A 22401-nucleotide genomic window follows, 5' to 3' on the forward strand; every position below is an offset into this window, starting at 1 on the left:
GAAACAAAGTTCCTGTAGAAAAGAAGTTGAACTGTAATAAGTAGATTAAACATAGTGATATTTGGAACATATATTACCTCTTAATCAACAGGTAACTGGAGTATAATTGCTGATAGAAAAACCATTTTTCTTAATTATTAATGTATTCTAGGATGAAGAAGCTGCTTTGGCAGATGGTGAAGATGTTCCTTATGAGAACAGTGTTAGGCAGTTTTTGGGTGAATATAAATCATGGCAAGACAACATTCAGACAGTTCTGTTTACATTAGTCCAGGCTATGGGTCAGGTTCGAAGTCAAGAACATGTTGAAATGCTCCAAGAAATCACTCCCACCTTGAAAGAACTGAAAACACAAAGTCAGAGGTAAGAAAGGCTTCTGGCCAAAATTTATAAAATATAAACAAAACATCTGGTATAATAAATTTGTCTTTCTGGATTTGAAATTTTTCAGTTTTGTTCATACTTTTATAAGTTGTTATCCTGGTTAAGCATTTCATAAATAAGCCATTTTGTTTTATATTTCAGTATCTATAATAATTTAGTGAGTTTTGCATCACCCTTAGTCACTGATGCAACAAATGAATGTTCGAGTCCAACGTCATCTGCTACTTATCAGCCATCCTTTGCTGCAGGTATGAGAAGAACCTGAGTCTTGATGTTTTAATAATGCATAGATTCTAAGATGTTTAATTATATATGTGTTTAATATTAAACAATTAAATCCTTTCATACTAGAATCTCAAACTGAACAGATTTTAGCTTATTTTTAAAAAATACTTGTGCTTCCTGAATCATGTCATGGAAAAAATATAAAAATAAAAAATAAATAAAAAATAAAAAAATACTTGTGTGAGAGAGTAAAAATGCCATGTATTCAAATGCTGTGTTTTTGGGGTTTTTTTTGAGACAGAGTCTCACTGTGTTTCCCAGGCTAGAGTGAGTGCCGTGGCATCAGCCTAGCTCACAACAGCCTCAAACTCCTGAGCTCAAGCAATCCTCCTGCCTCAGCCTCCCGAGTAGATGGGACCACAGGCTTGCGCTACCATGCCCGGCTAATTTTTTCTATATTTTTAGTTGGCCAATTAATTTCTAGTTTTTAGTAGAGACGGGGTCTCACTCTTGCTCAGGCTGGTTTTGAACTCCTGACCTTGGGCGATCTACCTGGCTCAGCCTCCCAGAGTGCTAGGATTACAGGCGTGAGCCACCGTACCCGGCCTCAAATGCTGTCTTAAAAATTTATGATTTTAAAATACATGTGTATTAGAGAAATTTAGAAAATTTGTAGTTCCACCCCAAATAGAGGTAAAAACCACTGTTTATTTGTTGATTTACTTCTCTGTGTGCATGGATATACATACACAGACACATTGGGACCACCCTGTGGAAACAATTTTTGTGGCCTTTTCCCACTTAATATTAAATTAACAGTTTACCTGTCATTTAATAATCTTTTAAAAAGTGACTTGATGGCCAGATTTAATATGCAGTTCTATTACTGTATCATATTAGCCTTCCATTGTTGTATAATTAAGACATTGTTTTTTGATGCCACAAGGTAATGAACATCATTGTACAAATTTGTGTCTGAATGTCTGATTGTTTAGGCTATATTTTTAGGAAGACAATTGCTATGTCAAAGGATAAGAATTTGTAATTGATTATTTAATATGGGGTGTTTACCACCACCACCTATCCCCTGCTGTCTGCTTACCCCACTCTACTTTCTGTTTACATGTAAATTGAACCAACAACTCTTTCTCTATAGCAGTCCGGAGTAACACTGGCCAGAAGACTCAGCCTGATGTTATGTCGCAGAATGCTAGAAAGCTGATTCAGAAAAATCTTGCTACATCAGCAGATACTCCACCAAGCACCATTCCAGGAACTGGCAAGAGTGTTGCTTGTAGTCCTAAAAAGGCCGTCAGAGACCCTAAAACTGGGAAAGGTACTTTAGTTAGAATAAAGATACCTTAAATTTGTATATAAAATGGTAGTTTGACTTACATATGTGTTATTGCTTCATAGCTGTGCAAGAGAGAAACTCATATGCGGTGAGTGTGTGGAAGAGAGTGAAAGCCAAGTTAGAGGGCCGAGATGTTGATCCAAATAGGAGGATGTCAGTTGCTGAACAGGTGACCATTTTCGAAACTTTAGCTACACATTTTAATGCTGCTGGAACAGTATAGGTTTAAAGATGCCTGTCACCCATTTCCTTGGTGGTTCATCAAGGAATAAGGAACTTAAATCTATTTTCAGGATTCATAAGATTTTGAATAGCACAGCTCTGGAGTTGTCAAGTAGTCACCATTTTAGTCTAACTCTTAACTGTTAGCACTTTTATTCCTGCCCCCCTCACCCAGCTGTCTTTTAATCAGAATCCTAAACCTAAAATACCTTGGGGCCCAAGTATTTTGGATAAGGGATATTCAATCTGCATCTGTAAAGCATCCTTGGGTATCAGTGGGCATTTGTCTGCAGTCATTATTCTGAAATTTTTTCACTAGCTTTGTTAATATTGAATATGATGAAATTCAAGACTTTCTCTTCCCTATTTTGGGGAAAAAAATGTTAAACCTCCAGAAAAGTTGTAGGAATGCCTATATATGTTTTACCCAGACTCACCAGTTTTTGTTCTCCCTTCTCTTCCCTTGATGTTTTTGATGTGTCCAGACCAGTTGGTTTGCAGAATGTGCCTCATTTTGTATTTATCTGATACTTTCCTTACAATTCAATTCAGAGTTAACATTTTTTGGCAGGAATACCACATCAGTGATGTTTCTTTTTCAGTATTTTACATTAAGGGACACATGTCAATTTGTGCCATCTTTGATGTTAAGTTAAATCATTTGGTCAAGGATGGTATTCTCCTGATTTGACCATTACAAATATACTTTTTTCTCCTGTGGAGTAAAACTTTGAGATTAGGAATATCCTGTTTTCCAATGCTTTGGCATCCACAATTCAAATTTATTTTATTTTGTTTTTTGAGACAGGCTCTCTCTTTGCTGACTGGGCTAGTATATAAGTGGTGTCATCATAGTTCACTGCAACCTCAAAGCCCCGGGTTCAAGCAGTCTTCCTGCCCTAGTCTGAGTAGCTGGGACTACAGGTGTGAGCCACCACACCCAGCTAATTTTTTTGTAGAGACATGGTCTCCCTATTTGTCCAGGTTGGTCTCGAACTCCTGGCCGCAGTCTCCCTGCCACAGCCTGCCAAAGTGCTGGGATTACAGGAGTGAGCCACTGTGCTCAACCCACAATTCAGTTTTAATATCAGCAAGGAATTTTGTTTGCCTTTTAAACACTATTACATTGTTGCATAGGACCTGGACTTAAACTCTTCTTGGGCAAGAGTTTTTTAAAAAGTTTTTTTTTTAGAAATAGTTTTGTCAAGTTTGTCAAAAAACGTGAAAGATGTTCTGAGTCAGGGATGTCTTCAGAAACTTTCTGGTAGATTAATGGATTATGTGCTTTTCATATCTTTCTAACTATCTTAGCTCTCTGTCTTTTTAAAGGCTACTTGGCTATTGTGCTTTTTTACTCTGATAGTTATTAAATTTAATATGAAAGTTAATGGGCTAACAAGAGTGGGACAAGTGTAGAGTCCTCTGCACATAACTTTTGGCATAGATTAGCAGACATGTATTGAACATTTACCATATAATTGGACCCTGATGGATGCTCTAGATGCAGAACTGATTATATGTTTTGCTATAAAAGAAAATTTAGCTGAGTCAGAATCAGTGGACGTTTGTTAGGACCCACTGTGCTAGGCCCTTGTTTATACACCACATAAGCATTTATCCTGTGATGTCACGTGTTTAGCTCTAAGAGCACATGTGGGATCAGTAGTGCTCTTTCTTCATTCATCTAAGGAGCCATAAAGGCTCAAAGGGGTTGTAACTTTTCCAAGACACCTCTCATAAGCTGTGGTGTTATGGGAGAAGCCCAGCTTATTACTTAACTCTTTCCACTGTAGCAACTATATATTCTTTGGGTAATTAATTTGGGTGATTAGAAACTTACTCTTAATTAAATAATTACTATAACTCATATGACCCATGTCCTTAAAAGTTTTAAGTGGCTTCTTTAAATACTATCTTGCCTGTTTTTTATAGGTTGACTATGTCATTAAGGAAGCAACTAATCTAGATAACTTGGCTCAGCTGTATGAAGGTTGGACAGCCTGGGTATGAATGGCAAGACAGTAGATGAGTCTGGTTAAACGAGGTCAGACATCCACCAGAATCAACTCAGCCTCAGGCATCCAAAGCCACACCACAGTCGGTGGTGATGCGACTGGGGGCTTACTCTGAGGAAACCTAGGAAATCTCGGTGCACTAGGAAGTGAATCCTGCAGGACAGCTGCACTCAGGGATACGCCCAACACCATGGCCTGCAACCCCAGGGTCAAGGGTGAAAGAAAGCAAGCTCACCGCCTGAACACGGAGATTGTCTTTCTGCCACAGAACAGCAGCAGCATACGTGTCAGGAGGTTAGCTGCAGAAAGAAATCGGGATGCTGCGGAGCACAGAGTGATTTGGAACTCCATTCCACCTGACCCTGTGTGTACAATCCAGGAAAAAACAAATCCCGCTCAGAAACAGGGAAATCTGGGGCCGCGAAGAAATCACAGCCAAGGAAGATTTGATACATTCAGATTCTCGTGTAACACTTGTTGCTTGGCAACAGTACTGGTTGGGTTGACCAGTAAGTACAAAAAGGCTATGCGATACGAATTTCAGAAATGGACTGAAAATGGAGAGCTATGTAACAGATACACTACATTGGAAGAACTTCTGAAATGAAGGGAAAAAAACCACCCCATCGTTCCCTCCTCCTCCCCACCATTTACCCCTTCCCCTTTACCTAATCTAGTAGATTAGCCATATTTCAAATTCACTTTTATTTCAATCCTTATATTTGATATGCTTCCGTCTTGATGCTGTTAACAACTTACATTTGGAGTGATAAAAAGAAATTTCTCCAAAACCACTGATAACATGGAAAATTCAAGGATTGTTTAAAGGTCTGGTGATCACATACAAAATGTAATTCTGGTTATTTAAGTCATTTCTGTGATTCTATCATGTACAGTTTCCAGAATTGTCACTGTGCATTCAAAAGTAATGAATCTAACAGACATTTGATTTAATGTACACTCCCCTTTGCGTATAGTGTGCATTTTTTTTGGGAGGTCATTCAAATTTTCCCTCTTCTGTGATTGCTGTAGTTTCTTTAATAGAAAGTAGCTAATCTAATGTAACCTTTTACCTTTTAAAGAACCAGGATAGAGTACCTATTAGAGTTTTACATTGTTGATGACAGATTAACAATAAAGTGATGTTCTGGTGGAGGTAGAGTGAAATTGTTTTTTAATTTAGTTTTCTCATTTGATACTTTTACAGTTTATAAATTAAAAGTGCTTTAGTTGACCTGGCATTTTAGGACATGTACATGAAACATCAACAACAGTGAGATCCACCAACATCTTTTAAGTTCAGTTATTTAAAAAGTCTGTGAAGTACTTTACTTTTTGCACCATTTTAATAGCTTGCTGTTTAGTAATACATTATAGTGAATTCATGATCAAGGTTTCCTTAAATTTAGCATTGCAGTTTCAGTACTGTGTAAGCTAAATTGTTGATCCAAAATAAAAATCCAGACTAGATAGATTTCTTAAAATCAAGTATCAGCTCAAAATAGAACACAGTTAAAATCTTAATTGTTTGAGTACATTTTCCCTGCATTTTAGAGATTAGGATAGTGGTCACTTTCTAATTGCCGGTCTTTACAAACTTGAAAGGTATTAAGGAAAAATTCCACATAGCTCTGGGCCTTTTCTGTATTTTGATTGCCACATTAATCTATAATCTGTAAGTTCCTGTGAGAGAATGCATTTGAGTATCAATGCTTTCTTAATACTTCAACAAGTATTGTAAGAAAAGTGGTATTTTTGAATACCCATGTGTCCAACAGCAAGTTAAGGAACCTAGCGCATCAAAGTTTATTTTCTCCATTCATTTTGAACCTTATTTTCACAATCAAAACAACCTAGCTGGAATAATAATGCCATATTGTATTTTGCACACTGCTTTATTTCTTAGAGGCTCTGGGAGCCATTACATTCATCACTGGATTACCTCTGCTCTCTCAAGGTTAAAGTCTTTTCACAGCATTCTTTATTATTGTCACAGGGAAAACTTTTATCACAATGATAAAACCAGTTCACACGAGTTTGTCACAGTTGATAGTATTCAGAAATTGCCTCCTCTTTGGTAAAGATAAATGAAATGGGTGAATTTTATTGCCTGTGTTTTCAGACATCAGAGGTACCTGGCACCTTATCTAAGCATAAACAAAACAGCTTTATTTCAGAAATATGTGCCTCTGGTAAATTATCCATCACTTTTAGTTTAAAATGTTCCCTCAGAGGATAATGTGGCATATACAATGGCTATTTGGTTGTGAGGCAGACATGAGTAACTGATGGCTTCAAAAGCTTGCTCTTTACTGCACTGTGGACAAGATCCTGGTCTGTACTGTTAGGCTTCCTTTGGGAAGTCATCGTGTAAGCAGCCGTTTTGAACATTTTTAAGAGACCTCATCAGTTAGATTGAGAAGACTGGGCTATATTTTAGGGATTATCTTCTAAAATAATGTGATGTTTAAGAGGGCTGTAGTTAAGAAGTCATACATTTTTGATGACACAAAATACCTGTGGAAAACCAGGGATCCTCTCCTATTTCTCTCTCACCCTTCCTTTCCTCTTCTCTCTCTCTCTTCTAAGATTCAAGGGGTACAGAGTAACCTACAAACAACCTCTTCCATTCAAAGTACTCTTGGAAATTGAAGTTAATTTTAAGTGTTTTGTTTTCTTTAATTTGCTAGAATTGCCTAATTTTTAGTTTATTTCTCTGCAAAGCTGTGGAAGCTTAGTTTATGGAGCCAATTTTAACTTTTACTCTTTCTTTGATGTGTCTTGAAGTTTCTCATTAATTTTGGTCATGTGTTCTTAACATAGTTTGCTAGGTGATTACTAAAATTCTTTTGTGTCCAACACTTGTGGTGAGTTGTTCTTGAGATACGTGAGATTTCTGTGTGGGAACTGCTAATCAGGCTCTTGATCTGTGTCTGGAAATTATTTTTTTAGAGCCCAAACCCCAGGTTCAGGGTGAGGGTTTGTTATAAAAAGAAAAACTTCCATCACTTCTGCTCTTAACATTTGCCTCTATTATCTAAACTTAGTAAGTGGTTTTCTTAATATTGTCCAATGTTTGGTGTTATCTGCATTGTTTTTTGTTTTGTTTTTAAATTGTGGTTGTTCTGATGTGTGAAACTTAAGGAAAGAGCCATTTAAAAAATGCCGAACAGGGCAATGCAAGTACAGCCAAATATTAGAGTTGATGTGCAATCTTAGGTCCTTTTTAATCTGGGGTATTATAGGCAGTACTTTGAATTGAAAAGTCTTCCTGGCCTATTTTCCTCCACATTTTTGTAATTACTCTGGGGGGCTTGTTTTGGCACTACTAAAATCAAAGGAGCTGGTTCTTCTTTTCTCCCAATTCTTTTCATATTAAAGAAAGCACCTACAATTAGCCTGTTAGTCATATTCACAAACATCAAATATCAATGAATGCTTTAACTATTAGCACATTTAAGCATCTCTGTTTAACATAAAATTAGATGAGTTGTGAAAACCGATATTCCATTTTATATCTTGTTGAGCTTGTAAAATACAGTAATTTAGAACTAAGACTTTTCCCCCCTTAAATCAAGGAGGTAGAATTAATATTAAGGCAAGAGTTTCTTAAAGGTGGCAGATTTTGTTTTCAATGTTTGGGTAGTATTAGAAAGATTCCTCCTATGGGGAAAAAACTAGCAAGTATCCCAAATTTTTCCAAATGTTGGGGAGGGGGAAATTAATTGTATTATGAAACCTTAAGGCTTTGTTATACTTTTCCTGCTTTTTAGGCCTGGATAACAATATCACCAACCTTAGTTAACAGAAGGGCAAACTGACTCTCATTGAGAGAAGCTTTATAGGTTTCAAGGGTTATAGAACATGAACCACTTAGGGTCCCTTACTTTCCATGGGAATTTGGCTGGGCTTACTAGGAAAAAGCTGTTTGTCGTGCTAATGTAAAAATGTCATACAATTAGCTCGATTTTTAAAGATGGTAAACGTAAAAATTGCATGTTATTAAAAGGCAGACTTTTAGAATGTTTTTCTTTCAAAACAGGCTGATAAAATATAGTTTTTCTTTTCTTTTACCAACAGTCGAAGTTTCAGCTCCTCTTTAAAGTTGCTGTGCCAGTTATTTTTCTGGTTTAAATTTCCCTTATATTTCCAGCTGTAATGTCAGTGGCAACATCATACTTCACTTACTTGTTAATTTACCTTTTACCCTTATTGTAAGAGCAAGTTGCATTCAACTGACTCTTCCTTGTCCTAGTAACACTGTATAAATAATGGCTTCTCTGTACAAAAGGTTGTAATGCCTCCTGATGGATATAATTTTGTGATTGTATTTAAGATTAAAAGTTGAATAAATCACACCAGCTTCCTGAAAATGTTCATAATGCATCTTTTGGAAAACAAAAATACATGCCTACTTTGTGCATATTTGCATTAACATGGCAAAGATTGTATGAAGTACCTGTTTTTCAAAAAATAAAGGTTCAGTCTCAAAATATGTAGTATTTAAGTTCTGAATTCATTGGTCAAAATAGATTCCAGAAAACTTAATTTTGGAACCTGGGCAGCTTTTTTTTTTTCCTTCAAAGCACTAATACTTCAAAAATTTTGTTAAAAAGCCTTAATTCTCAAAAAAGTAATTATTTTGCTCTTAAAGTTCTGTTGTATTTTTTTTTCTTTTTTTTTTTTCCTCTTCTTTATTTTTTTCTGTTGTATTTTTGAACAGCAGTGGAAATTGTACTTCAGTGGGAAAGTTCTTAGTATTAACACTCAGTTTATGAAGCTTAATTTTGGCAATATTTAAAAGCAAAATTCCTGCAGACCATTATTGAGAGATATGTGCATTCCCTGGGATGCGAAAGCTCTGATGGAAAATAGAAAACATCCAGCCTGAAGATTGCATTTGTTGCTGCTAGATGAAGTTAGGAGGATTTATGTTAACTGCTTAGTCATGTGGCACATTTCAAAAGATCACATCCTGTGTTTGCAGGACAAAACAAAGCTCTAAAAAAAGTTACATTATGGGTAGGTATTTTTAATAATTAGACCAATTGGAAATTTAGTGAAAGACCCTATACCAGTGCTCCTAGGATATGAATCTGGAAATAAATCTGGGAACACATTCTTTAAGTAACAAAAAATTCTGTGAAGAAACTGCTGCTTGAGTTAATTTTTCACCTACCTCAGTTTCACAGGCTGGTGTCAAAGTCTTCCTTCTGTAACATAGGGAATTTGGGTGAAAACCAGAAGCATATTCTGTAGCAAAGTTGATTTCCCAAAATAGAAATGTCAGTTTTTAAAGCCTAGCATGAACTCCGCGGACTGTCTTTGGGAAGCGGATGTTACCGTGCCTCAAGCAAGATTTGTGCACCCAATCTTCAACAGATTCACTAATTGTGTGGCTGCTGATTGCTTGGATCCTTTTGTCCTTTTAATTTTATTTGGAAGAGGTGGAGGAAGGCCTGCTCCTCCAACCCCATAGTTTGAAAATCTCCCCATTCTCCCCAGTGGGGCCTCTGTATCAACTGGCTGCATCTTAGCTATACTTTTCCCCTCAACATTCCTGAAAGTGGCACTTTAGTGAAGAGTCACGTTCCCTTGCAAAGGCTTTGTTTTTTTCTGAAGTGTTTGTACCTGGTCCAGATGCCTCCCCCCCTCTCCCCCAGCTCAGTGGCAAATTTGACACTCTGATGAAATTCAGTGTTCCTGCCCTTGCCCAGTTTTCTTCCGGGCAGTATGTGGTCTGTTAGCTATGTTCTCTCTCACGTTTCTTTATGACTTCCCTGAATTTTTGAGAACGTGGTAGTTTACTTGAGTGTTTTACAAATAAATTTAAATTCAACGATATATTACAGATGACTATAAAAAGATGAAGGATTGGAAGTTAAAAACTGTAATAAAAGGTTGCAAGTTAAAAACTAGTTAATTTACCTGAAACAGACATCAGATCAGGCCAACATTTGGCATGATTTTGTTTCGACTGAGTAGTGAAAATCAAAGCACTAGTCAATGTCTTTTGAAATTCTGGATAGAGAAGGAAAAGAGTCCCAACATAGTTCCTAAGGTTCTTATGAATTCCACTGCTTATGAGAGGGTTGACATCTTATAACCTCTGATGTAAGAAAAGTCCTGTCAACACCAAGCCATAAGGGAGCTTACCGTTTAAGCAATAACTGAAGTGTGCACAAAGAACTTCCTTAAAGACCCCCTATGTAAGTCACTTTTATAAGGCGGTGTATTTTTCACACGTTCACAAACTATGCCTGGCAAGGACTTATTGGGTAGACGAGAAACAGTGCGGCAAAATCTACATAAAGAGCTCTTTTCACCAGTCCTCTAAACCTCACGAGGTGGGCACGAGTGACGAATCTGGGCCAAGCTGCTCAGAGGCCGGGCCAGGGCGGCCGGCGGGCCCGGGCTGGAGGGGCAGAGGGCCCCGGCCGGCCTCCCCAGCCACAGCGAGTTGAGCGCCACAGGCCCCTCGCCCTCCGCCTGAGAGTGCGTAGCATGTTTCTTCCAGTACTCAGTTTCCCAGGGAGGCTTCTCAGCTCCTTTAAGATCCAGCCAGACAGGGTCCGAAGGCTCCCGCGGCCGCCAAGCCTGGGCAGGCTGCAGCCAGACCCAGCCACCTGCAGCGACAGTTGAACCGCTTCCAAAAGCCCTGGGCGGGGCGCCGCACGGCCCCCGCGCGCTGATTGGCCACTCCGCGTCCCCGCCCCCTCGGCCGGCTGGGCCCCTCTCTCCTTTGACCTCGATTTCAAGCCATGCGCTGAGCATCGGTTGGCCCGGCTTCCCTTGAGCTTGAGCTGGGTCTGCCCAATGAGGGGCGAGCTTCGCGGGGGCTGTCGGGAAAGGCGGTCGGCCTATATAAGCGGCCTGCGGGGCGTTCCCTCGCGCTGAGGTAGCCGAGCTGTCTCAGGGAGGCTGGTCGAGTTGGAGGGGGTGGCTTACAGTCGCTGATCCAGCATCTCAGGGACGATGGCGGAGGGAGATAATCGTAGCACCAACTTGCTGGTGAGTCCTGGCGGCCTGTTCCGAGGGAACCGGGCGGGGGGCTCCCGGACGTCGGTGGGCGCCGCGGGGCAGCCGCTGCGGCCTCGTTCCTGTCACCTGCGGCGGGCCCGGCCCTCCTCTCCCGTTTCCTGGCACAAGCTTGTCCCCTCAGGCTTTTTGGGTAGCTCCTGGGTGGCGGTCCCTAGTCGCATCGACCCCTAACCATCCCTTGGGGATGATGTGCAACCGGGCAAGGAGGGCGCGTGATCAGTCACCGCGAATGGGGGTTGAGGAGGAAGTGGGAGAAGCGGGGGGCGGGGGTCTGTAACAAGCCTGGGGTGCGGCCAAGGGTGTAGGGTCAAAGGGCTGCTGGCGAGCATTTCTATTAGATTTGGCACAACTTAAAACGACGGGGAGGCTGCGAGCTCACGCAGGGAACTGGGAGTGGGGTCCAGCTGGAAGGACAATGGAAGGTCCTGGCCTTTGTCTGGAATTTGTAAGTCTTGGGAGGGGGTCACAGGACGACTGGAAACAACTTTAGATTAACAAGCAAGGATCCGAAGGAACTGCAATGAGGTGCTGTCATAGTCGGACAAATTTTAATCATTACAAATTTAAGTGCACCATCTAGGCAAAAACAGAGATATCCTTACATTTTCTCCATCACTCTTTCCCAGGGAAAGGCAGGCCACACACTAGCAATGAAAAGAGGAACCAAAGAATGTAATTTTTGGCTTTTGAATTTCCAAGAGCTCGGATGCTGACAAATTAAGTGACTTTGCAGGGCAGTTTGGATAGTGCCTGATTTTCACTTGCATTTGTTTTTAAAAATACATGACTTCTGTCCTTAAACACGCAGCTTCTCTAGTTAGCATAGTTAGCCCTCAGCATGCTTCCTTTTAAGAAGATTGAGGCATAAAGAAGCGGCTCAAGCCCTGTTGAAATGACAGATCCTGGCTGAGAGAGCTTCTGATCCCAACTCAACTACTCTTTCCAGCAGAGCAGTATAACTTTAAGGAGAGCAAAGCAAGGTCTTTGGTCTTGGATTCAAATCTCTTAGCCTCTGTGTATCTCAGTTTCCTCATCTGTAAAATGGAGATAGTAACAACAGCTTCCTTTTAGGGTTGTTGGGAGGATTAATTGAAGTAGAAGCATATAAAATACTTAGCAGAGTTCCAGCACATAGTACTTTCTTATTTCACTAGTATTAGGCTTGGGATATAAAGTCAGAAATAATGAGGTCACCTGAGTGAATAGTGTGGCAAAGATAACATCTTTTGTTTTTGTTTTTGTTTTTTTTTTTTGAGACAGAGTCTCACTCTGTTGCCCAGGCTAGAGTGCCATGGCGTCAACCTAGCTCACAGCAACCTCAAACTACTGGGCTTAATTAAGCAATCCTTCTGCCTCAACCTCCTGAGTAGCTGGGACTACAGGCATTTGCCACTATGCCTGGCTAAATTTTTCTATACATTTTTAGTTGTCCAGCTAATTTCCTATTTTTAGTAGAGACCCTGTTTCTAATTTTAGTAGAGACAGGGTCTTGCTCTTGCTCAGGCTGCTCCCGAACTCCTGAGCTGAGCCACCGTGCCTGGCCCAACATCTTTTGTTAAGATTAACCTTCCCTCTTGCTTTTTTCTCTTTGTTCTTTAAAAAAAAAAAAAAAGATTAACTTGCTTTGTCCTGTCATTTGCACGTTTATTTCCCAGTGATAACATTTATAGAGACATATGGGTTTCTTATTCCAGTTTTTTTCTTACTTTACCAAAGTCAGCTTAAGGGCTTTTGTCACATTAGCTCATCCTAGGGTCCACTTTTAGCTGACTGTCATATTTGCAGAGAAATTTGAAGTCTAACAAAAATGTCCTCTAAAGTGGTAAGAAATACTGTATTGAGAAGATATATTGAGTTTAAAATGCCACATATAATTTGGTGAAAGTAGTTTTCCTTAATTGTGCAATGAATGCCAGCATCTACGTGATTCCATTACACAAAGAGCTATTTTAGAAATTGAATGCTGTTCAGGAAAAGGCTTTCCTAATGGATTTAGAAGGGTTGAAATCAATGAAATGACAAAAACAACAGATCTCCAAGTGAAGGATTTGCACACAAAAAAAAGAAAAAGAAAAAACTAAAAATTTATTTAAAAAAACAACAGATCGATGCTAACCACCTAAATGAATAAACTTAAAGTTATCTAATTTTATTAATGTCTCTGGGTCCTGACACATAACTCTACACATGATTTTGGGAAAATTAGTAAACTATTTTGAGCTAATTTTGTTTAATTGTAAAAATAAGGATTATGTTACTTCATGTATGTAAAGAATAGCCCAGAGCTTGGACTTGGAAGGTGACCATTAAAGGATAGTTCCCTCCTCCATTGGTTTCCGTCTTTGGTATTAAAATTGCAGAGTTCTTCAGAAACTACATTGTTTAAGAATGATTTGGTTAAGAGATATTTTACATACTGTGTGCCTTAGAAGAATTTAACTCTCTGTGAACCACAAAAATGTTGAGAGTGGTGAAATGATTGCTTTAAATGTTGATCGAATGCAGGCTGCAGAGACTGCAAGTCTGGAAGAGCAGCTGCAAGGATGGGGAGAAGTGATGCTGATGACGGATAAAGTCCTCCGATGGGAAAGAGCCTGGTTTCCACCTGCCATCATGGGTGTGGTTTCTTTGGTGTTTCTGTAAGTGAGCTATTAGATTACTATGGTTTGTGCTTGTTGTTTTTTTATTTTTGTTCCACCTGAGATTGGCAGAGCTTTTTTTTGTTTTTGTTTTGTGCTTATTATTGATAAAGGCTCAGGGGATATATGGCTTCCATTTAGGGAAGCACTTTCAGTCTTTTGTAATACATAATCCATAAAGAATGCATTTTCTCACAAGCTGTTCTCCTAGTTTCTAGAATTTGTAGTACTTATGTAAACTTGGTAACCTAATACAGTTGAATAAATCAGAGACTCTCAAACTTTTTGGCCTTGAGACTGAGCAAGAGTGACACCTTATCTCTACCAAAAAATAGAAAAATTAGCCAGGCATGGTGGCACGTGCCTGTAGTCCCAGCTACTCAGGAGGCCAAGACAGGAGGATTGCTCGAACCCAGGAGTCTGAGGTTGCAGTGAGCTATGATGATGCCACTGCACTTTAGCCAGGGCAAGAGAGTGAGATCCTGTCTCAAAAACAAAAAAGTATTGAGGATCTCAACAAGCTTTTGTCTATTAACATTTATATTAACCATTGTAGCTGTGGTAACAGCATGTTATGAAGCCTCTGGAAAACCACATGTGAGAAAATTAGAAAGAAAATGGCAAACATTTGGAGAAGCAGTGGACTAAGTGAATAAACATCTTTACCAAGGAATAATAATGCTATGTTTTTCTAATCTTTATTAATTTTTTTAACAGGATTATCTACTATCTAGATCCATCTGTTCTGTCCGGTGTTTCCTGTTTTGTTATGTTTTTGTGCTTGGCTGACTACCTTGTTCCCATTCTAGCGCCTAGAATTTTTGGCTCCAATAAGTGGTAAGTGGCATAATGATTTGGCAGTCTAAATTCTAAGTAGTTACTGAACCTGGTGGCTGTGATTAGTATGCTGCAATTAAGCACAGATAATTGTAACCATCAGACAGACACCTAGGGGTTAGGTTTATGGCTTTTATATGAAGAATTTCGTAGCTGAGTCAGATACAAATCATGAATTTCTGGTATTGTCTCCATAGTACTTTTATGTCAACCATTTATTTTGACTTTTTTTCTTTCTAGACTTTTTTATTGAAGTCATATTGTTTAAAGGTAATGTAAGGTGATGTTTTTAACAAGGATTATAGAACTCATAATGAGCTTTCTATAAGAAGTTGTACATTTATATTTTTACATTTCCATTGATACTTAAGATGGTATAATATTAATTTCACAAATTATTTTTGAACATAACAGTAATAACTGGTAGATTTTTTTATCCACATTCATTGAGCAACTATTTATTAAATGTCTACTATGTCATGCACTGTTCTAGGTACTGTGAAATATTTTGACTTTTAAGATGTGTTTTGGCTGGGCGCGGTGGCTCACGCCTGTAATCCTAGCACTCTGGGGGGCCGAGGTGGGCGCATTGCTCAAGGTCAGGAGTTCGAAACCAGCCTGAGCAAGAGTGAGACCCCCGTCTCTACTATAAATAGAAAGAAATTAATTGGCCAACTAATATATATAGAAAAAATTAGCTGGGCGTGGTGGCGCATGCCTATAGTCCCAGCTACTCAGGAGGCTAAGGCAGGAGGATCCCTTGAGTCCAGGAGTTTGAGGCTGCTGTGAGCTAGCCTGACGCCACAGCACTCACTCTAGCCTGGGCTACAAAGCGAGACTCTGTCTCAAAAAAAAAAAATTAAGAAAAAAAAAAGATGTTGTGTTTTTAGCTTGGGCAAGATAGTGAGACATCATCTCTACAAAAAATAAAAATAAAAAAATTAGCCGGGCATGGTCATGTGTGCTGTAGTCTCAGCTACTTGGGAGACTGAGGCAGTAAGATCACCTTGGGTGACAGAGCAAGCAAGACCCTGTTTCTTTAAAAAAAAAAATCTTGTTTAACCAAGTGCTTCAGAATAGGTTTAGACTGTATATGTATATTCCTTATTGATTTCATTTATATCATTCTTTGGTGGTTTATGAGTTCCTAAGGTTTTAGTTAGGTAGCCAAGGATCTTATTAAAAGTATTTAATTAATTAATTAATTTTTTTTGAGTTAGAGTCTCACTCTGTTGCCTGGGCTAGAGTGCCATGGCATCAGCCATGGCATCACCCTTACAGCAATCTCAAACTCCTGGGCTCAAGCAATCCTACTGCCTCAGCATCCCGAGTAGCTGGGACTACAGGCATGCGCCACCATGCCCGGCTAATTTTTTCTATATATTTTTAGTTGGCTAATTAATTTCTTTCTATTTTGAGTAGAGATGGGGTCTTGCTCTTGCTCAGGCTGGTTTCGAACTCCTGACCTTGAGCAATCCTCCTGCCTTGGCCTCACAGAGTGCTAGGATTACAGGCGTGAGCTACCGTGCCTGGCCTTATTAAAAGTATTTTAACTTTCCTCTGACATGTTGAATTTCTCACCTTTGTTGCAAATAATGAGCCAAAGTAGTAATGAGCCAAATGTTGGGATAGCTTTTTTTCCCTCCCAGCTGCTATTCCTCCCAGCCTCTATTCCCCTTAATTTGATTAGTATTCTACTTGTGCCTTTAGTTTTTGTTTCCCAGATGATAGCAAATTATAAAATAATTCTCTAAAAATAAGAATTTTAAATGCGTACCTTATGGATCTTTAAGAACAAATTCACATATTTGGGGGGAGTTTGCTTAAATTATGGCATAATTAACTACATTTGTTCAGGTTGTTTCCCTCGTAGCAGAAGGGATTAATGTTAGGAATTGTCTTTTGAATCATTTTTCACTTGCAGTAATGCTGTTGTTTTTTGGGCAAGTTTGTGACTGTGTAATGTAATAAATTTAACAAAGGAAATCAAACACTGACCTTGACTTTGTTAGCCATATCACATTCTAATCTGCAAATTCATAACTCCTGGAGGAAAGTTTTCAGAAATAACCCCTGATAGTTATCCATAGAGCAAATTTTATTTTTTGATCTCATGGGGAAAAACTCTTGGGGAAAGAACACTATGTTGTGTAGCCACAATCTAGCCTTGACCATGGACAACATATCAGGTCTAATTGTTTACAGGAAGTTCCAGGGCTCAGCAGAAATCCTCCTACTTTATCACCACAGTTTTACAGAGACGAGGACTAGAGGATAGAAGGCAACACATCCCTCAGCATAGGGCCTACTTCATAATAGCAACCATTATATTTGTGTAGCAAAGATAGTACAGAGGTGAATCTTTTTTTTTTTTCAATCAGACCCAAGAAAAACAGATATAAAGGGTTTTCCTGGAGGGTCTTGAATATTTTCTGCTGTCTTGTTTGTTTATTATATTTTCCCTCACTGGGACCAAATTTATCGCTACCTTGGTATCAAATGTTTGAAGCCTGGTTGGTATTATGCTTTGAAAGCTAGTAGTTATATTACTGAAGAGTGCTCAAATACAACTGTTTCGCGGAAATTGTTTGGTGGGACTTTGATGGGCTACTGTGCAGGATTCATTGAATCTCAAAAATAATATAGGAATGACAAAATTAAATTTATACTGATTTCTTCATGGCCTATAGAAGTCATAAGTCTTTTGTTATTATCCTTAACCAAATATGACTTCAGACCCATAGATACACACTTCTTTAAGCAAAAACTTAGTCCTGTGCTATAAAAGATATCTTAATGGTGCAAGAATTTTTTTCACCTGCATAAGATAGCAGTGAACCATTGTTTTTTATTTTGACTTTCTTTACAAGATAACTCTTTAAATATAAAAGGATGGTGTATTTCTGTCTATTATAGAGACTTGCTTATATAGCAAAGGGAAAATTTCTTTTTCTAGGACCACCGAACAACAGCAGAGATTCCATGAAATTTGCAGCAATCTAGTAAAAACTCGGCGCAGAGCTGTGGGCTGGTGGAAACGCCTCTTCACACTAAAGGAAGAAAAGCCTAAAATGGTACTTTTTTTGCTTTATTTAAGAAAAGCAAAATTTTAAGATTGAGTTAATCTTAACTTCATTGTAACATAATGATAGCCTTTTTATTTTAATAGTTATAGTCTGATATTTATTATTATTGGTTTAACTCCTAAGTATGTTCATAAATATTTATCTGTATCAGTCTAAATCATTGGAAATTAAAAATTATATTACGTTTTATTCTAGTAGAGCAAAATTTTTCTGTTTCTTTTTTCTTACTGAAATACAAGTAAAAGGTATATACTTAGCTGGGCATGGTGGCTCATACCTGGAATCCTAGCACTCTGGGAGGCTGAGGCAGCAGAATTGAGGCTAGGAGTTCAAGACCAGCCTGGGCAACATAGCAAGACCCTGTCTCCACAAAAATAAATAAGAAAAATTAACCATGCATAGTGGTATGCACCTGTAGTCCCAGCTACTTGGGAGGCCGAGGCAGGAGAGTCTCTTGAGCCCAGGAGTTCAAGGCTGCAGTGAGCTTATGATATGATTGTATCATATCATAGATTGTATCTACCCTGGGCAAAAGAGACCCTGTCTCAAACAAAACAAAACACAAAAACACACATACACATACAAAGTATCTGCTCTCCTGTCTCTTTCAGTTTCACTTGATGTTACTATGTGAAATTATTACTTGAAAAAGTAGTTTAATTTATATAATAAAGTATTTATATATAGAATCATAGTTATTCTAGGAAGAAATGTTTGTTTTCTTTATATTCTATAAAGCATATCTAATGGAATTTTCTATATATTTTATAGAATACAATACAGGTTTTTAAATCGAAGTATCTTTAAAGAAAAGTGATAATAAAAGCTAAATTAATCTCCAGCCTTTGAAAGAAACTCATTTTTGGTTGACAAAAATTATATATATTTTTATATATTTATGGTGTTCAACATGATGTTTTGATATATGTACGTTGTAACATGGTGAAACAAACTCTTTAAAGTCATGCTGCTCACTCTGTTTCTAGGAGTTGATCAGTTCTTATTATTTTCATTGTTAGTACTTCATGACCATGATCATTTCTCTTGCTGCGGTTGCTTGGGTGGGACAACAAGTCCACAACCTGCTTCTCACCTACCTGATAGGTAAGTCTTTGAGGAAAACTACAGGCACATCCTAGCCAGTGCAGTTTAAATGTAACTTAGTCAATAAGCAAATCTGTATTTGCCAAGTTTAAGGCACTGATGAAGGGACTGTGGGAATATAGAAAGATGACTAAGATCCAGGTCCTTGTTTTCAGGGAGTTTGTGATTTAACAGGAAGTGAAGACAAAGGACATAAGAACCAAGGTAGAAAGTAATGTGCAGGAGGTAAAAAGTGGTGATTATTATCTGAGGTTGAAGAGGGTGTGACAGAAGTTGCTGGGGACAAATACCAATAGAAGTAGTGGATTTCATGTCTGAGAATCTACCTTCTTTAAACTGTAATAACCTTTAAGAAGTTAATTGCTGCCTCCTTACTTTTGTTTGTTTATTTTAAGTGACTTTCTTACTGTTGCTTCCTGGACTTAACCAACATGGAATCATTTCAAAGTACATCGGAATGGCCAAAAGGGAAATCAACAAGCTTCTCAAACAAAAAGAAAAGAAAAATGAATAATTCATTTGCTTTCTTCAATGTGATTAATGGAGTGTACATTATCCCTGGGAACAGTTTCTACTATACTATGTGGATACTAAAATGTTACAGAAGTAGCTCTTTGCTCTCCCTCACTCTGCCCGTAGTTAATAGAAATTCAGACTCGCCAAGTATGGCTTTGTGCATAGTGTCTTCATGTCAAGTGTAGTTGGATACGTTCTCATCCATTGGCCTTAATATGGACAACTCATTAGTGAGTGTGACTTACTTTGATTTTTCTCACCCAGCGTTAATTGAATTCTTACTTTTAGGCAACTTCCTTTAAAATAACATAGTGGTGGACTTTACCCTTTAGTTCAGTTAATGTGACTTTGGATAATTGTTGGAGTTGATCTTTGCTTTAGCTAGATACAAGATAGTGGTCTGTGGCTACAGGAAGCTGGTTCTACTGTCTGCTTTCACAGTCTGCTTAAAAAACTGTCTGATTTCAGGAATATAGAGACCAAATTTATCACTTCTGATGAAGAGACCAGTTAAGAATCATTCCTCATTCTGTTTCTTTGCTGTGGGGAAGAATCCCCATGGAATAAAATGAAACTAATTCCATGCCCTAGTGTATGTAGGTTTCTCTTGTGTAAAACTTAACAATTTGTAGGAAACATTGGTCCTTTCTCCCAAATGAGGAAAATCTGACAGGCTTAGAGCTCTTGTCCCCTTGCACTAAGACTTCAAGTTAGTAAATATGTAAAGGCTTTTTAATAGCAGACTTCCAAAAGATTACATTTAGGATTTTTAGCATACTTTTAATTTTATATTTTCAGCTGACATTAGCTATAACATACAGTAGGTTAAGACTCATCTATGACCTTTACTCCAAGACCAGCCAGTAAAGGCCAAAAGTCATCTTTGTTTAGTCAAGATTCATTTCAGTAGAAAGTAGTCTTATCTGCCTAAATTTTCAGACCAGAATAAGCCTTTAAGTGTAATTCTCATTTTATGGTAATTACCTGGCTTTTTTAGTCCCTGTAGGTTTGGCATAAAAGATAGTGATTACACTGGCATCTGACATTTTTCTAAATATTTCTCTTAAAAAATGCAAGGGCTGTTGGTGAGAGCAGACTTGAGTGGTGATAGTTGGCCTCTGGTCTACTTAGATTTTGTAATTTCTTGGAAAGCCTGTTAGAATCATTCTTTCCTTCTCAGTAGCTAGCAATTTAGAGTAGCTGAAATCTATAGGAATGAATCTTTGAGGGCCAAAAATGTGACATATTTGGGAACAATTCTTAAACTGATTAACTAGCTGTAATATAGTTTTGTGAATTTATTGCACTGATGCTGTAAAACCTGTACCTTGTGGTATATCTGTCCCTATTAAGTGTTATTTTCTCTCCCTTTAATATTGCTGTAAACAGTGATACCCATTGTAGCATATGTTTGATTTTTTTAATGTTTCATGTGAAAACTACCTTAATTTTACAATTTTTTCCTCATTGTAAATAAGCCCTTCCTCCTACCCAGATTTTTTTGTGTATACGTGTTCTACTGAATTCTACTACTTTTACAGTTTTAATCCTGTATTATTTCTTCTACTTTGTTTTGTGTAAATGGGGAAAATAAAAAAAGCTGGAATTTTTGTGTCCCACTTTTTTTATAACTTAGCCAATGTACTGTTTACATGATTGGATTTATGGATCTGATTAATGAACTACCGTGTGTGACATTACATGCCTATTATAAGGTATTCTCTTAAGAACAAAATGAAATGTAAGGCTTAAATTCATTCATTCAGCAAATATCCAGGCCCCCTGCTGCATGGAAGAGGAAATACATTGAATGAGAGGACCAGGCTGGAAGAATAGGTAGGGAACAGAGCAGGGTGCCTGTGTGGGCACCCCTACCCCCAGGGTCTTGTCCAGTGTTTGGTACATGATGGGTGCATGGCAAATAATTGTTGGGTGACTTTTGTCTGCATCTTAACTTCAAAATTAGAACTCAAAAATGAATTTAAAAAAATTTTTTTAGAGGTGGGGTCTGGCTATATTGCCCAGGCTGTCCTAGGACTCCCAGGCTCAGGTGATCTTCACAAGTAGCTGGGATCACAGCTCCTTGCCTGGCTGCTTGCCTGCCATGCCTGACTCTCAAATTGGATTTTTCATCTTTGCGTCTCACTGTCTATGCTTGTTAGTGGGTCTTGGGAACAGATTCAGTAGCAAATTAAATCCTGAGCCCCTCTACTCCAAAGATCACGGATCCTTCTTTGGAACCTCCTGGGAGTTTGTGATGTCTGGACAGGGAAATCTCAACCCAAGGTCTCATGGTTGCCAGGTGTTCGAAATGCTGGTCTTCCACCAGGCAGCTGCAGTTACTTCTCAGGTCTGTCTCACCTGGCTGGCTTCCTTCCTAGGCCAGCTTGGCTTCTTCAAAGCTGGACTCCTGCAGGTCTACCCCTGTGCCAGCTCTGACCACAGCAGAACTCCTTTTCCAGCTACCTCCAGTGTTGTTCCTATCCTCCCTGAGTTTACAGGGGATGGGACCATTTTGGAATGAGTTGTGCCAAGAAGAGTGAAAAAGATTTGGGAGTTTCTAAGAGGTAATGTAATACCAGCAGTATATCTTCCATATGTAGCCATTTCTTTTAACTCAGATCATGATGGATCCTGTTTTAAGACCTCAACTTCCAGTTTGCCTACAGCACAAATCACAAACTCAAGGCAATTTATACCTGGCCCTCTGCTCCATTCGCGTTCCTTTCTACTTCCCTATCCCAACCCAGTGTTCCTGAAGTCTATATTCATCTCTATATGATTCCACACCCTCCTATTAATAGCTCTTGGCCGATGTTAAGAGTGGGACTGTTAAAAGCCTACAAAATTTACTGCCCTGCACATCCTTTCTAATATTTTGGTATCAGACCTAGATCAAAGTTTCCACCAAGTAATTTAGGTATCTTAGACAAGTTAAGTGCCCTTTTTTTTTTTTTACCATTGACTCAAAAGCAAAA

The 22401-nt window shown here is 38.5% G+C and overlaps 2 protein-coding genes across 4 annotated transcripts in view; both read left to right on the top strand.

Moving 5' to 3' along the window:
* SMG1 (SMG1 nonsense mediated mRNA decay associated PI3K related kinase) overlaps positions 1–8693 on the top strand; it is a 105424-nt gene extending 96731 nt beyond the window's left edge. For all 3 annotated transcript variants that reach the window (XM_012736041.2, XM_075995141.1, XM_075995143.1), the window contains 5 exons: positions 152–363; positions 526–632; positions 1766–1945; positions 2026–2132; positions 4118–8693. In XM_012736041.2, coding sequence (XP_012591495.1) covers positions 152–363; positions 526–632; positions 1766–1945; positions 2026–2132; positions 4118–4195 — 684 coding nt within the window. In that variant the 3' untranslated portion in view covers positions 4196–8693. The remainder of the gene's footprint in view (positions 1–151; positions 364–525; positions 633–1765; positions 1946–2025; positions 2133–4117) is intronic.
* Positions 8694–11068: 2375 nt separating this feature from the next.
* ARL6IP1 (ARL6 interacting reticulophagy regulator 1) lies at positions 11069–21033 on the top strand. The gene is made up of 6 exons (XM_012736044.2): positions 11069–11211; positions 13747–13880; positions 14598–14717; positions 17674–17791; positions 18823–18907; positions 19303–21033. The coding sequence occupies exons 1-6, from the start codon at positions 11176–11178 to the stop codon at positions 19419–19421; spliced, it is 612 nt and encodes a 203-aa protein (XP_012591498.1). The 5' UTR covers positions 11069–11175; the 3' UTR covers positions 19422–21033.
* The last annotated feature ends 1368 nt before the right edge of the window (positions 21034–22401 follow it).

Source organism: Microcebus murinus, chromosome 19 (genome assembly GCF_040939455.1).
Source record: "Microcebus murinus isolate Inina chromosome 19, M.murinus_Inina_mat1.0, whole genome shotgun sequence".
Taxonomy (NCBI): domain Eukaryota; kingdom Metazoa; phylum Chordata; class Mammalia; order Primates; family Cheirogaleidae; genus Microcebus; species Microcebus murinus.

Coding starts and splice junctions, on each gene's coding strand:
- ARL6IP1 (XM_012736044.2), top strand. CDS start 11,176: ATGGCGGAGGGAGATAATCGTAGCACCAACTTGCTG. Junction 11,212..13,746: donor ATCGTAGCACCAACTTGCTG/GTGAGTCCTGGC, acceptor GATCGAATGCAG/GCTGCAGAGACTGCAAGTCT. Junction 17,792..18,822: donor AGGAAGAAAAGCCTAAAATG/GTACTTTTTTTG, acceptor TTTCATTGTTAG/TACTTCATGACCATGATCAT.